Source organism: Saimiri boliviensis, chromosome 7, assembly GCF_048565385.1.
Source record: "Saimiri boliviensis isolate mSaiBol1 chromosome 7, mSaiBol1.pri, whole genome shotgun sequence".
NCBI lineage: Eukaryota > Metazoa > Chordata > Mammalia > Primates > Cebidae > Saimiri > Saimiri boliviensis.
The window spans coordinates 70,353,515-70,369,749 of NC_133455.1; the positions used below are offsets into that span (position 1 = coordinate 70,353,515).

The 16,235-nt window shown below is 41.6% G+C and overlaps 1 protein-coding gene across 1 annotated transcript in view; it reads right to left on the reverse strand.

The window, feature by feature from the left end:
- SARNP (SAP domain containing ribonucleoprotein) overlaps window positions 1–16,235 on the reverse strand; it is a 64,161-nt gene that overhangs the window by 24,151 nt on the left and 23,775 nt on the right. The window contains exons 5-9 of the mRNA XM_010349936.2: window positions 15,791–15,842; window positions 14,247–14,320; window positions 13,769–13,797; window positions 10,316–10,341; window positions 9,311–9,379 (exon numbers count right to left, since the gene is read on the reverse strand). Of these exons, the coding sequence (XP_010348238.1) occupies window positions 9,311–9,379; window positions 10,316–10,341; window positions 13,769–13,797; window positions 14,247–14,320; window positions 15,791–15,842 (250 nt within the window). The remainder of the gene's footprint in view (window positions 1–9,310; window positions 9,380–10,315; window positions 10,342–13,768; window positions 13,798–14,246; window positions 14,321–15,790; window positions 15,843–16,235) is intronic.

Genomic DNA, 16,235 nt, shown 5'->3' on the forward strand with positions numbered 1-16,235 from the left:
TCTCAAACTCCTGACCTCAGGTGATCTGCCCACCTTGGCCTCCCAAAGTGCTGGGATTACAGGCTAAGCCACCATGTCTGTCTTGTTTCCTCTTTAAACAGCTCCTTTTGCCACTCCCTCAAAGTTTATTCCATTGGGCAAGTTGGGGTAAGTAGTGTATGTTTTTTATCTTAAACAGGAGGAGACAGAGAGAGAGAGAGAAAAAAAAACAGATATAAGATTAAACATTGTATCTCTCCTTGAAAAAGCCCAATATTTCTTTTCAAAGTATCAAGAATTAAAAGGCAATGTAAAGGAGTGGTTAATTATTTGTTTAGTCTTAAAAATGCTCCAAGAAATGTTATCTAAGAAATCCTGAGGTTGAGTTTTAGCTTTTCCTGAAATGTGTCTTCTAAGATATCCACTCTCAATTGCTATCTGTATCTACCATAGAGTTATCTTCTTTTCTTGCTGGTTAATCCAAGTTGAAAAGAACATAATTCTTCAACTGGAAGAAGGATTTTTGGGAAAACTGATAACCTAGGATGAAGGAGTAGGGAAATTCCCCCCAAATGCTCTTGATCATGAGGTGTCAATGGCTAAGGGAGCCTACACTGAGTTTTGTTTTTTTCCACTTACAATTCTACTATCTGTGTTTTTCTTGGTCCTATGTATATGAGAAAGAAATGGATAATTACATTTCACACTAAGCCTAGGCACTGCTGCTTGAGTATATTTGAATAATACCCAAATTTACTAAGCAGGCTAGTTTTCCAACTTATTCTGGGATCTAATTTTTCTACCCCTACTTCCTTTAAAGATACTCTACCACTAGGCTTGGTGGCTCACGCCTATAATCCTCGGCCTCAGCACTTTGGGAGGCCAAGGCAGGCAGATCATCTGAGCTCGGGAGTTCAAGACCAGCTTGATAAACATGGAGAAACCCCATCTCTAACTAAAAATACAAATTAGCTGGGTGTGGTGATGCATGCCTGTATTCCCAGATACTAGGGATACTGAGGCAGGACAATCACTTGAACCTGGGAGGCAGAGGTTGCAGCAGGCTGAAATCATGCCATTGTACTCCAGCCTGAGCAACAAAATCAAAGCTCCACCTCAAAAAAAAAAAAAAAGGAGTGAGGGAGGGGAAAAAAAAGATATTCTACCAATGACACCTGTAATCCCAGCACTTTGGGAACCAAAGCAGGTGGATTACAAGGTCACAAATTTGAGACCAGCCTGGCCAACATGATGAAACGCAGCTCTACTAAAAATACAAAAAATTGGCCAGGCCTGGTGGCTCACGCCTATACTCCCAGCACTTTGGGAAGCCAAGTAGTGTAGATCATGAAATCAGGAGTTCGAGACCAGCCTGGCCAGCATGGTAAAACTCCATCTCTACTAAAAACACAAAAAAATTAGCCGGGCATGGTGGCGTGCACCTATAGTCTCAGCTACTCAGGAAGCTGAGGCAGGAGAATTGCTTGAAGCCAGCAGGCAGAGGGTGCAGTGAACCGAGACTGCATCATTGCACTCCAGCCTGAACAACAGAAACTCCACCTTAAAAAAAATAAAAAGAGGCCAGGCACGGTGGCTCACCCCTATAATCCCAGCACATTGAGGGGCTGAGGCTGGTGGATCATGAGGTCAAGAGAGCGAGGCTATCCTGGTCAACATGGTGAAACCCCGTCTCTACTAAAAATACAAAAATTAGCTGGGCATGGTAGTACATACCTGTAGTCCCAGCTACTCGGGAGGCTAAGGCAGGAGAATTGCCTGAACCCAGGAGGCGGAGGTTGTGGTGAGCCGAGATCACACCATTGCACTCCAGCCTGGGTAACAAGAGCAAAACTCTGTCTCAAAAAATAATAAATAGGGCCGGGCGCGGTGGCTCAAGCCTGTAATCCCAGCACTTTGGGAGGCCGAGGTGGGTGGATCACAAGGTCGAGAGATCAAGACCAACCTGGTCAACATGGTGAAACCCCGTCTCCACAAAAAATACAAAAAATTAGCTGGGCATGGTGGCAGGTGCCTGTAATCCCAGCTACTCAGGAGGCTGAGGCAGGAGAATTGCCTGAACCCAGGAGGTGGAGGTTGCGGTGAGCCGAGATCGCGCCATTGCACTCCAGCCTGGGTGACAAGAGCAAAACTCCGTCTCAAAAAAAAAAAAAAAAGTAATAATAATAATTAATAAATAAATAAATAAATAAAAGAAAAAGAAAAATTAGCAGGGTGTGGTGGTGAGCATCTGTAATCCCAGCTACTCAGGAAGCTGAGGCAGGAGAATCGTTTGAACCCAGGAGGCAGAGGTTGCAGTTGGCCAAGATCGCACCATTCATTGCACTCTAGCTGGGCAACACAGTAATACTCTGTCCTCCCCCCGCCAAAAAAAAAGATATTCTACCAAACTCTTCACCATAGTTTATGGTTCCTTAGGTTTATAAAGTTCCATGTTGGTAATGTCTTATGCATGGCCCCATCGTTCTTCCTTTAGAAAAGGTTTATATAGCCATACTTAAACTAACAAAACCTAATTACAGACCCTCTGAGAAGGTTGGTGACCAACTTCTAAATCCATAGTACAGTAAGTAGTCTCTCTTACATGAGGGAGATACATGCCAAGACCCCCTGAAAGTTCAAATAGCACCAAGCCCAATATATACTATGTTTTTACCTGTAAGTTTAATTTATAAATTAGATACAGTAAGAGATTAATAGCAATAATAAAACAGAACAGGCCAGGAATGGTGGCCCAAGCCTGTAATCCCAGCACTTTGGGAGGCCAAGGTGGGAGATCGCTTGAGCCCAAGAGTTTGAGACCTGCTTGGGTAACACAGCAAGATCCTGTCTCTACAAAAAAATTAAAAACTTAGCCCGGTGTGTTGGCGTGTGCCTGTAGTCCCAGCTACTCAGGAGGCTGAGATGGGAGGATCCTTTGAGCCCAGGAGGTAGAGGCTACAATGAGCTGTGATCATGCCACTGAACTCCAGCCTGAGCAAGAGAGCAAGACCTTGCCTCAAAATAAAAACACAGCTGGATGCAGTGGTTCATGCCTGTAATCCTAGCACTTTGGGAAGCCAAATCAGGCGGATCACAAGGTCAGTAGTTCGAGACCAGCCTGGCCAATATAGTGAACCCCGACTCTACTAAAAATAAAAATAAAAAATCAGCTGGGCATGGTGGCGCATGCCTGTAATCCCAGCTACTCGGGAGGCTGAGGCAGGAGAATTGCTTGAACCCAGAAGGCAGAGGTTGCAGTGAGCCAAGATCACACCACTGCACTCCAGCCTGGGCGACAAAGCAAAACTCCATCTCAAAAAAAGAAAAAAAAAAAAAAAGAGCTGGGCATAGTGGCAAACGCCTGCAATCCCAGCTACTTGGGAGGCTGAAGCAGAAGAATCACTTGAACCCGAAAGGTAGAGGGTGAAGTGAGGTGAGATTGCGCCATTACACTCCAGCCTGGGCAACAAGAGTGAAACTCTGTCTCAAAAAAAAAATTATAACAAATTACAATGATATGCCAGCATCACTACTCTTGTGCATCAGGGCAAATACTAAGGAAAATAACAGTTACTTCAACACAAGCATTGCTCTAATGGGGAAGTAGTAGGGATATGCTTGACAGAGGGATGATTCACATACCTAAGCAGGACAGGGCAAGATTTTATCATGCTATTGAGAACAGTGTGCAATTTAAAACTTATAAACTGTCTGTTTCTAGAATTTTCCATTTAATATTTTAGGACTGTGGTTGACCAAGGGTAACTAAAACAACACAAAGCACACTCACAGATAAGGGAGGACTGCTGTATGATCTTCTATCTCTAGAAGACAACAGGCTCTCCAGAAGAGAGTGAATTGAAAACAGCCTGCCTTCACTTAGCTACAGTGAAATCTGTATGCTAGAAGACTGGTGCCCTTCTGTACTTTGAATTGACTTTGTCTCAGCTTCCTCTTTGGTATCTCAATACAGTTAAGCGACAAGCTCCTCAAAAACAAGGCAGGTCCAATATCTCTCTCACTATGAAGCGGTTCATCTCCTATCAATGGTGATAAAAAATGTAATACAACGGCCGGGCGCGGTGGCTCAAGCCTGTAATCCCAGCACTTTGGGAGGCCGAGGCGGATGGATCACGAGGTCAAGAGATCGAGACCATCCTGGTCAACATGATGAAACTCCGTCTCTACTAAAAATACAAAAAATCAGCTGGGCATGGTGGCGCGTGCCTGTAATCCCAGCTACTTAGGAGGCTGAGGCAGGAGAATTGCCTGAACCCAGGAGGCGGAGGTTGTGGTGAGCCGAGATCACGCCATTGCACTCCAGCCTGGGTAACAAGAACGAAACTCAATCTCAAAAAAAAGTAATACAAAAGGCTCATGAAAATTATCACTGCAATTACTCAAGAATATTCTAGTCACCAGCCTCATCAACAAGAAGACTGCTGGTAGAGGCATGGTTTCTTTTCAACCTTTTTATATTCTTTTTTGTTGTTCAGGTAGGGTCTTGCTTTGTTGCCCAGGCTGAAGTGCAGTGGTGCCATCATGGCTTACCGCAGCCATGACCTCCTGAACTCAAGCAATGCTTCCACCTCAGCCTTTCAAGGAACTAGGACTACAGGCACTCACCACCATGCCTGGTTATTTTTATTTTGTGTTAGAGATAGGCTCTTACTATGTTGCGTAGGCTGGTCTCGAACTCCTGGGATCAAGTGATACCCCAAAGTACTAGAGCTAGGATTAAAGGTGTGAGCCTCTCTGCCCAGCCTAAACCTTTTATATTGTGACACTGTGCTAACACAGACCATACCCATCAGGAAAGAAGAGTGGCAAAAATCATAAACCCGGGAAAAGTATCCTTCAGGGTTTAGTGGCCTTAAGATAACTCTTTAGGACAGTTATTTATATGAAGGTCTATAAGTAGAAAAACCCTGGTAATATTCTAATAGAAAAAAAAAAAGAAGATATACTAAGGTCGATAGGGATAAAAGATGCTTGTATCTTCTACTAGTAATCAAGAACCAGTGACATATACCCGGCTCACATTCCTGGGGAAGGAGAATAGTATCAACCACATTCCAGTTTTCTGCTTAGTGCCTGGGATTACACTTGTTTTGTTTTTTAAATACCTCTGTTCATAGATTTCTTATAATGTCCTAAAAGTATGAAGTTTTTCCTTCCCAAGGGTGCTAATGTTTGAAAAAAAACAAAACAAAACAAAAAAAAACACTCCATTCAAATTAGCACAGCAGTTAATACTACAGCACCAAGCCCAGACTTAGTTTTTACCAAACCTGATATCCTCTGACTACAAATACATTAACTGACCTGGCTTTATTCCCTCTATCCATCTCTCACTCTCTTCTTTAAAAAAGATTTTTTTTTTTGGCCGGGCGCGGTGGCTCAAGCCTGTAATCCCAGCACTTTGGGAGGCCGAGGCGGGTGGATCACGAGGTCGAGAGATCGAGACCATCCTGGTCAACATGGTGAAACCCCGTCTCTACTAAAAATACAAAAAAATTAGCTGGGCATGGTGGCGCGTGCCTGTAATCCCAGCTACTCAGGAGGCTGAGGCAGAAGAATTGCCTGAACCCAGGAGGCAGAGGTTGCGGTGAGCCGAGATCGAGCCATTGCACTCCAGCCTGGGTAACAAGAGCGAAACTCTGTCTCAAAAAAAAAAAAAAAAAAAGATTTTTTTTTGAAGACGGGGTCTCACTCCGTCACTCAGGCTGATGTGCAGTGGTATGAACATGGCTCACTGCAGTCTCCACCTCCTGGGCTCAAGCAATTCTCCCATCTCAGTCTCCTAAGTACCAGGACCACAGGCATGTGCCATACTGCACCTGGCTAATTTGTTTTTACTTTTTATAGAACACCAGGTCTCACTATGTTACCAGGCTTCACTCCTTTCAAAGATGAGTTTCTGGCCAGGTAACCTGGCCACGCCTGTAACCTCACGCCTGTAACCTCAGAACTTTGGGAGGCTAAGGCTGGCAGATTGCTTGAGTCCAGGAGTTTAAGACCAGCCTGGGCAACACGGTGAAACCCCAATACTACAAAAACTACTAAAATTAGCTGGGTGTGGTGGTGCATGCCTATAGTCCCAGCAACTCAAGAGGCTGAGGCAAGAGGATCACATGAGACTAGGAGGTTGAGGCCACAGTAAGCTGTCACTGTGCCACTGCACTCCAGCCTGGTTGACAAGGGTGAGACCCTGTCTCAAAAAAAAGTTTCCTATGTGCCAGGCTAAGTTCTGTCCTTCACTAATAGCACTGCCCCAAACACTATTTCTCTTGGGAGGCATGGCAAACAGATAGAGACAAAACAACCAGTCAAGCAAAAAACAGAAAACCTAGCTGGTGATCAATCAGAACAAACCAGGTAGATGTTATTTATCTGAGTTTTGTTTTGCTGGAGGGGTGTGGGGGTTTATTAGTCCACAATCACCATGAGGCTTATGAGAAAAGGCACACTACTCTATCCTCAAATGTTCCAAAGAGTTGAAAAGGACAATTTACAGCCTCTTATGTAAAAGATGTCTGTAAATGCCAATGCCATTCTTTGCCTTGTCACTTTCCATTAGCCTAAACCAACAGGATTCTATTCACTGAGACTTCAGCTAGAAACATGGATGAACAGACTTTTCTTGGGCAGAGGGAAAAGGAGATGATGATTTAGGGGAGGCTGTGGGGAGGAGGGAGAGAGATTTCTTTATATTTCTGTGTAGTTCTGACATGTGTATAGTATACTAGTGGAGCTGAAAACTGAAATATGTAAACAGTTACACAAAAGTCAGCCTAGGAAAAATAGCAGAGACTCAGGTTCCTTAAATCTGTAATATGCTCAAGCCATAAATCTAAAATAAGAAGAGGAAATGAGAAGATTGTGACAATATAGAAAAAAAAAAAATCAGGCTGGGTACAGCAGCTAACACCTGTAATCCCAGCAATTTGGGAGGCTGAGGCAGGAGAATCACTTGAGCCCAGGAATTGGAGACCAGCCCGGGTAACATGGTGAGACCCTATCTCTAAAAAAAACAGAGTAAAAAAGTAATCAATCATAAAAATTATTCAATCCGTACCTCAATTTGCTCTCACATACTTCCTCTCTTTATTCATATACTACATTGATCAGTAGCCAAGTCCACTAAAGAGACATCAGCAAACAAACAGGGCCGTAAGTTACATCAAGCTGATAAACCCTATACAATGGAGATGACAAAAAGTGGGTTTCTCATTGTCTTCTTTAGAATACTGGATAGAGAAGCGGCTACACTACTTGCTAACGTCCACTATTTGCACCACATCTAACTGAATAAAATCTGTGCCTAGACAATTACCCAACTTAAAGACAAGTGACCAAATTACATAGAAGGCTATGCTGGAACCCAGAATCGCAGGCTGAGGTGGACAAAAGTATGCTCATCTGGGCCAGGCACAGTGGTTCACGCCTATAATCCCAGCACTTTGGGAGGCAGAGGCAGGCAGATCACCTAAGGTTGGGAGTTTGAGACCAGCCTAACCAACATGGAGAAACTCCATCTCTACTAAAAATATAAAAATCAGCCAGGTGTGGTGGCATATGCCTGTAATCCCAGCTACTTGGAAGGCTGAGGCAGGAGAATCGCTTGAACCTGGGAGGCAGAGGTTGCAGTGAGCCAAGATCGCATCAATGCACTCCAGTCTGGGCAACAAGAGTGAAACTCCATCTCAAAAAAATTTTAAAAGTCTGTTCATCTGGCAGTTCCATAAACACAAACTTAACCTTGTTGCTAACCTCAGCCAACCAAACAAACTCTAGGTAGCAACTCATTATGGCAATAAATAGTTAACCACAAGAAGTGGGCAACTCTCACCAGACAATGTACGCAGCTGCAATTCCGGGATGTAGAACTAGAATACTAAGTTCTAGAAAAAAAAAATCCTTACTTTTCTTATTTCTTACTCCCTTTCCTCCAACTTCACTCCTTTCACAGTTTACTCTGAAACAGCTTATATTTTCTTTTTCTTTTTTTTTTTTTTGAGACGGAGTTTCGCTCTTGTTACCCAGGCTGGAGTGCAATGTTGCGATCTCGGCTCACCGCAACCTTCGTCTCCTGGGTTCAAGCAATTCTCCTGCCTCAGCCTCCTGAGTAGCTGGGACTACAGGCGTGCGCCACCACGCCCAGCTCATTTTTTTATTTTTAGTAGAGATGGGGTTTCATCATGTTGACCAGGATGGTCTGGATCTCCTGACCTCGTGATCCACCCGCCTCGGCCTCCCAAAGTGCTGGGATTATAGGTGTGAGCCACTGCGCCCAGCCACGATTTTTTTCTTAAATTATAGTTTTTCTGGTTTCAAATACCCTGCCACCACTTTGACAACCAAGAAACATGTTCCTGTTCTAAACAACAAAGATTAAAAGACCACCCACTCTAGGCAAATAGAAAAATACTTATAATTTTCTCCAACTTATAATTTTCTGCAAAACTCCAAAGGCAATAAGCCCTAGGGGACCAATCACCCCACACACCATATAATAAACATAGTCATCTTGCTTAATAAACTAAATAACATCAGTTAGCAGAAGGGCAGAAAGAATGAAATAACTTTCTTATTTTTGTTCCACTGAACCTCCAAGTTGTATTTCTAGGTACCTTTAACCTAAAGACAAGACTGTCTTCTCCTGATTATTTAATTCCCATTATGCCTATTAGCAAAGTTAAAGTAGACGTAGTAAGTCTTCGCATCACTGAATTCAACATCTTAACCAACAAAAATACAGAACATGCTCAGGCTGGGTGCAGTGGCTCACGCCTGTAATCCCAGCATTTTGGGAGGCAGAGGTGGATGGATCCCTTGGGCCCAGGAGTTCAAGACCGGCCTGGGTAACATAGCAAAACCCCATCTCTACCAAAAATAGAAAACAATTAGCCAGGCATAGTGGCAAGTACCTACAGTTTTAGCTACATGAGAGGCTGAGGTGGGAGGATCACCTGAGCGCAGGGAAGTCAAGCCTGCAGTGTGCTGTGATCACACCATTGCACTCCAGCCTGGATAACAGAATGACCCTGTCTCAAAGAAAAAAAAAAAAGAAACAAAGACAAGAAATATAGATCATCCTCTAACAGCCTGGATGAAAGCTATGAAAACAATCCATGGGAAAAGAACACTCAGCTTGTGAATTCCTGTAACATAATCAAGAGTCAGCAAGAGGAAATGACAGTCAAAGGAGTGTGTGAAATGAAATGATTTGTAGCCAGCTACATTCTCAGGAGGGTCACTTCCAGCCTACGTAGGTTCCATAAGCTGCTCTAATGTTGCAAAAACATTACTTCCATTGAACCTACATTACCTTTCTGGAGATTGAAGAGACATTCAAACCAAATCTTTGAGCTCTTTCCTTCAGCTTATCCAAGTTAACCTATTAAAAACATGAAAGAAAGAACACAGTTTTTAAAAATCAAAACGGAAAACAGAAAATGCAGAAACTATAGCCTGAAGCTAAGAGTTCAAATAAGCCTATAACATCAAAGATACCCTATGAGCAAAATTAGAAAACTAAGCAGCACCGTCTAATCCACTGCTTATTAAAAGGCCTCCTCTGGAATACAGTGAAAGATTCGGCCCTGCCTCCTGCATTTATCACAGGTGGCAAGAGGATAAGGAGGGCTTAAGATTAAGGGAAGCCAAACACTGCAGGAGAAAGCAAACACAAGTCTAAATCATCACCTCCAAACAGGGCTACAATTCAAGTCCAAAATCCTTAATTTTCACATGGTCTCTGCAAATATTTCTTTTTTTTTTTTTTTCTGAGATGGAGTTTCGCTCTTGTTACCCAGGCTGGAGTGCAATGACGCAATCTCGGCTCACCGCAACCTCCGCCTCCTGGGTTCAGGTAATTCTCCTGCCTCAGCCTCCTGAGTAGCTGGGATTACAGGCACGCGCCACCATGCCCAGCTAATTTTTTGTATTTTTAGTAGAGACGGGGTTTCACCATGTTGACCGGGATGGTCTTGATCTCTTGACCTCGTGATCCACCCACCTTGGCCTCCCAAAGTGCTGGGATTACAGGAGTGAGCCACCACGCCCGGCTACAAAATCTATTCTTACCTTCAAAAACAGTGGTGGGAAGAAAGACATCTGCAGTAACTGATCATGTGACAATTACAGTTTTTCTGACCTCTCAGTATCTCCAACAATTTTTTAAATTCAAGACATACAACACTGTACTGAAAACAGCCAACAAATTAATGTTCTCAGAGTTTCCTCTAATCTGGGGAGGAGGAGTCACTAACTTTAAAGTTAGCTATAAAGAATTAAGATCTGGGTGTGTAAGAAATAAAAAATGATTTCTTACCATAGGTTTGTTGTCAGACGACAGACCTAAGGAAGTAAATAAAGTTTTATTTAATGTTTTTAAAAGTGATAAAAGTCGACAGTCTTCAAGTCAAATTAGGCAACATGAAAACAGTATACAGGACACATATCCTTTACCCTCTGATGACAAAGAAAAGGCAGAAATTGCATCTAGCAATGTCTGCATTAGTTGCTAGCAGGAACATAAAACAGTTACAGCTGCTTTGGAAAACAGTGTTTGGCAGTTCCTCAAAAGGCAAACACAGTAACATATGCTCCCACAATTCCACTGCTAGCTATACAGCCAAGAGAAAACCAAAACATATAATTACACAAAAATTTGTACATAAATAAATGTTCACAGCAGCACTATTCATATTAAACAAAAGGTTAAAGAAAATACCCATCAACTGATGACTACCAAAATAAAGTATGATATACTCATACAATGGAATAGAGACACATGCTGTAACGTTAATGAACCTTGAAAACTATGCTAAGGTAAAGAATCCAATCACAAAAGGTAATATACTGTATGAATTCATTTCTATGGAGGAAAATTTCCACAGAAAAAGAATTTAGTGGTTGCTTAGGGCTAGGGAGGGAGAGGTAATGGAGGACATCTGCAGAGTTTCTCTTTGGGGTGATAAGCACTGTGATGATAGCTGCACAATCCTGTAAATATACTAAGAAATAATGAATTATATATCTTTAAATGAATGAATTGTATATTACATAAATTGCATCTCAGTAAAGTTGTTAAAAAAGAGATCACAACTGGACAAACAAGAACTATCATGAGTTGCAATTATGGTTCCTGGCTGGGCACAGTGGCCCACGTCTGTAACCCCGGCACTTTGGTTGGCTGAGGTTGGTGGATTACCTGAGATCAGGAGCGCTAGACCAGCCTGACCAATATGGTGAAACCCCATCTCTACTAAAAATACAAAAATTAGCAAGGTGTCGTGGCGTTCACCTGCAGTCCCAGCTACTCGGGAGGCTGAGACAGGAGAATTGCCTGAACCCAGGAGGCAGAGGTTGCAGTGAGCTGAAATCATGCCACTGCCCTACAGCCTGGGCGACAGAGCAAGGCTCCATCTCAAAAAACAAACAACAACAAAAAAGAAACAAATAGTATATTGGCCTCTAGGCCCAACCCTAACCTAGCCAATAATTATTCACTTCAAACTTTTCAGGATTTTACTCAAAAAACAGTTTTTCCTTTTCAATGTTCCCAAATTCCATTATTTTAGTTACCCTATAGTTATAAGATGTCAGAATTATGAGTAACACTGAAACTGTATTTTTTATCAAGTTCCCTTTTCAGACAATTAATTTTAGCTATTATCTTTCTTCAAACAGCATTTCAGCCATGCACCTGTAGTCCCAGTTACTCAGAAGGCTGAGGGAGGATTGCTTGAGCCCAGGAGCTCAAGTCTAGCCTGGGCAATATAGTGAGACCCTGCCTCTTAAAAACAAAACAAAACAAAACAAAACAAAACAAAAACACCACCTTTTATAATTTGTTTCATCTCTCTTGATATAACTAAGAGCCATAAAAAAAATTGTTTTCTCTAAAACACTTAGAGAATTTTTTTCTTTTTAAAAGCACAGCAAAACACTACAATAAGATCTCTGAGGGACATTTTCTTACTTGAAACTACTTACAAGTAACAGAGAAAACTGGATTGAATTAGGAAACTACATTTAAATTTTAAGTTCCTGAGAAAAGGGGCTATGTTCTTTTTCTTTTTTTGAGACAAGAGTCTTGCTCTGTCCCCCAGGCTGGAGTGCAGTAGCATGATCTCAGCTCACTGCAACCTCCCAAGTAGCTGGAACTACAGGTGTTTACCACCATACCTAGCTAATTTTTAAATTTTCTGTACAGACAAGAATGTCACTTTATTGCTCAACCTAGTTTCCAACTCCTGGGCTCAAGCAATCCTCCCAGCCTGGCATCCCAAAGTGCTGGGATTACAGGCGTGAGCCACCATACTCAGCCCTTTCTTAAAAACATTAACTATTTCAGGCTGGGCACAGTAGCTCACACCTTTAATCTGACCATTTTGGGAAGCGGAGGTGAGTGGATCACTTGAGGTCAGGAGTTCGAGACCAGCCTGGCCAACACAGTAAACGCCCATCTCTACTAAAAATACAAAAATTAGATGGATGTGGTGGCACACACCTGTGGTCCCAGCTACTCAGGAGGCTGAGGCAGGAAAATAGCTTGAACCCAGGAGGCAGACGTTGCAGTAAGCCAGACTGCACCCCTGCACTCTAACCTGGGTGAGAGCAACACTGTGTCTCAAAAAAAAATAATAACTAGTTCCTCTAATTCATTACAAAAGTGATACATATTCATTGTATGGATTTTAAAAACACAGACACATAAAAAGAAATAAATCATTCAAAAATCCACCAACCAGAGATAATGAGTACTACAATTTAGAATACAGTCATCCCTCCATATTCTCAGGGGATTGGATCCAACTCCACCCCACTAGCTGATACCAAAATCCACACATGCTCAAGTCCTGCAGCAGATACAATAAGTCGCTCCTCCATATCTGTAGGTTTAACATCCACCAAATACTGCATTTTTGAACTGCACTTGGTTATCATGAACCCTCAAATACAGAGCAGAAACCGTATTTATTGGGGAAAAAAAAATCCATGTGTAAGTGGACCTGTGCAGTTCAAACCTGTGTTGTTCAAGTGTCAACTGCATATCTTTCCAATCCTTTTTCCCATCTATAGATGCACTTTTACATGACTAAAATGGGAACACACTGTTACTATAATTTTGTAACTCTTTTCATTAATATCTCTGATAAATATCTTTCAATATTATTTCAGCACAATGTTGTCTTCTATACCATGGCACACATTTATTAAACCAATTCTCTGTTGTATAGTTGGTTGTTTCCAGTAATTGATCACTATAAATAATGCTGTGATAATCCTTGAGAATAACTCTTTAAGCACATTCAAGACTTTCCTTATACGTTCCTAGAAGTAAAATTGTTAAGTTTGAAGATACTCTTTTTCCTTTTATCACTTATCACAGCCAGTATAACACTGGATAGTGTGCAATAATTTTATGCAGATGAGACCCTAGAATAGGTAAGCAAAGTACTAGAGAAACTTCTTTGAAGATATTCAAGAAAAGGAAGACAAATGTTGGCACTTCCTATCCTCTCATAACATTCAGTATCTCTCTTAATTGCCCAGGACGGCTTAAGTATAATTTTACCTAAATTATAATTTACTTAAAAAAAAAAACAAAAAAACATTTACTTAAATGTTTTACCTAAAGCAAAGACGTGAAAGTTAAAATCTCTTAAGAATTTCTATGGCTAGCAAATTTACCTTATTTTGGAGAAATGAAACCTGTTATACCAGAAAACAAAGAATATAAAGATAACTTTCTCAGAAGTTATCTCTGTACTCTTACCTTTTGTTGGAACTGAAGAAATCCCAAACCTGCAGAAAGAAAAACAAACTAAATTTTAGGAAGCTGTTCACACTCCTGGTTGTCTGTCTGCATGCCAAGTATACATATAACACTTCTTGCTTGTGATCTCAAGCCTTGCAATCATTAGCTAATTCTAACAACCCCATGAAAGAGGTTCAGTTTACTCTCCCTCTTACCAAGTCTAGAGATTAAGCTAAAAGGAAGCCTTATCAGAATTAGTAGTAGTAGTCAGTTCCTGGCTTTAACTCTTACACAAACCCTTCTCAATAAAACCCAATCTATAGCTACGATATCCAAATCAGCAGAGATGTTCTGAATAGGGTCAAAAAAGTGTTCATGTCCTTCAGCAAGCCTCTATTCTACTTAAATCAACAATTACATCTAAAACCTAGGATCACACCTCTTTACCTTACAACATCACTATTGCAGGCCCAAAAGGCTGGGGACACTCACTCACCTAGCTGCCCGAGCAGCTTTCTTACTCTCCAAGCTCACAGGTACATTGAATCGTTCAGCCCTCTTCTGCATTCTCTAAGTGAAAACAGATGAAAGAAAGGAAATTAAAAAGTCAATTTATGGTTTAAGAAAGTTAAACCATGGTCGGGCTCGGTGGCTCACGTCTGTAATCCCAGAACTTTGGAAAGCCAAGGTGGGTAATCACCTGAGGTCAAGAGTTCGAGGCCACCCTGACCAACATGGAGAAACCCCATCTCTACCAAAAATACAAAAATTAGCTGGGCGTGGTGGCACACGCCTGTGATCCCAGCTACTTGGGAGGCTGAGGGAGAATTGCTTGAACCCAGGAGGCAGACGTTGCGGTGAGCTGAGATCATGCCATTGCACTCTAGCCTGGGCAACAATAGCGAAACTCCATCTCAAAAAGAAAAAAGAAAAAAAGAAAGTTAGTCCGAGGTAATTTTTGTTTTGTTTTGTTTTGTTTGCTTTTTTAAAAGACAGAATCTCACTCTGTTGCCCAGACTGTAAGGCACTGGCGTGACCTTGGCTAATTGCAACCTCAGCCTCCTCCTGGTTCAAGCAATTCTCATGGCTCAGCCTCCCAAGTAGCTGCGATTACAGGATTGCACCACTGTGCCCTGCTAATTTTTGTAATTCTGGTGGAAATGGGATTTCACCATGATGGCCAGGCTGATCTCGAACTTCTGGCCTCAAGTGAACCACCCACCTTAGCCTTACAAAGCGCTGGGATTAAAGGTGTGAGCCACCCCACCCAGCCAGAGGTAGGTATCCTAAAAACATCAGGAGTAATTTCTTAGGGTCTAAAGTGAAAATACTGACAATCCTAGATGATATCAGGTTGTGTCCACAGCAGGACTTAACAGCCCTTTCCAGAAAGCAAACACAAAAAGACTATTATTACATGCCCTCAAAAAGAAAAGAGAGGAATAAAAGTAAAACCTATATTATGAATGAAGCCAAGAAGTCAAAAGCTCTGTTTGGCTGACCTTTGAAAAGTGATCAAAGGAACAGTTTGGTTCTAACACTAGTGGTATTCTTTCAGTTAAAAATGAAGCAGTATTGTTTTGTGCTATTCTAAAACAGTTTAATAATTCTCTACTTTGAAAGTATGATACTGAACACAAGATCTCAACTAGAATCTGGTTTCACAGACCTGCACCACAAATCCAGAGAAATTTCAATCTCATCTACTGGCCAGTAGCAACATAAAAGTCATATCTAGCAATATATTTTCAAGGTACAATCCTCCCAAACTCTAATCCTAGGTTTGTAAACATCTCAAAGAGAGTCACTGTTAAGATCATAGAATTACATACAAAAAGACTACAGCTTCAAGAATGACTACTCGCTATGCCAGCCAAATATTTTCCAAAGAACAGTTGGCAGAGAAACGTATCAACACCAAAATCTGTCAATACTGATTTTCTACCTGTGAATAAATTTTGGAGGATGATGCAGATATAACAAAGGCGAAAAGTGAGAGAGAAATGTAGAGACTATTCTACTAGGGAGCAGAATACCTACCTCAGTCTGTGGTATTTCAGATGTTATTTTCACCACTTTCTTTTCTGCTGCCCTAGAAAAGAAAGAGATATTTTTAAATGAGAAAACTGATATTCTAAACCACAATCTTAGAAATGTGTAAGAATTCACCTGAGTCACCGTTCTCTGCCCTATTATCTCTCTGCCACCCCTTAAGCCAAAGAAACATGAAGTCCACTAAAGCTTTGGTTCTTTTAACTGTCATCTATTGAGAGGAAAGAGTTCAAATGACAAACTAAGCTTCTTTAGCTAATGTATAATAAAGAAATAAGAAAAGAAGTCTGGTTAAATATACTGGGCTAAAGGGATGCACACAAAGGACACCAGAAACCATCTCATTTGCTTTTAGGAACTTCTTAATTTACCCTTTTTTTTTTTTGAGATGGAGTTTTGCTCGTCGCCCAGGCTACAGTGCAGTGGCGTGATC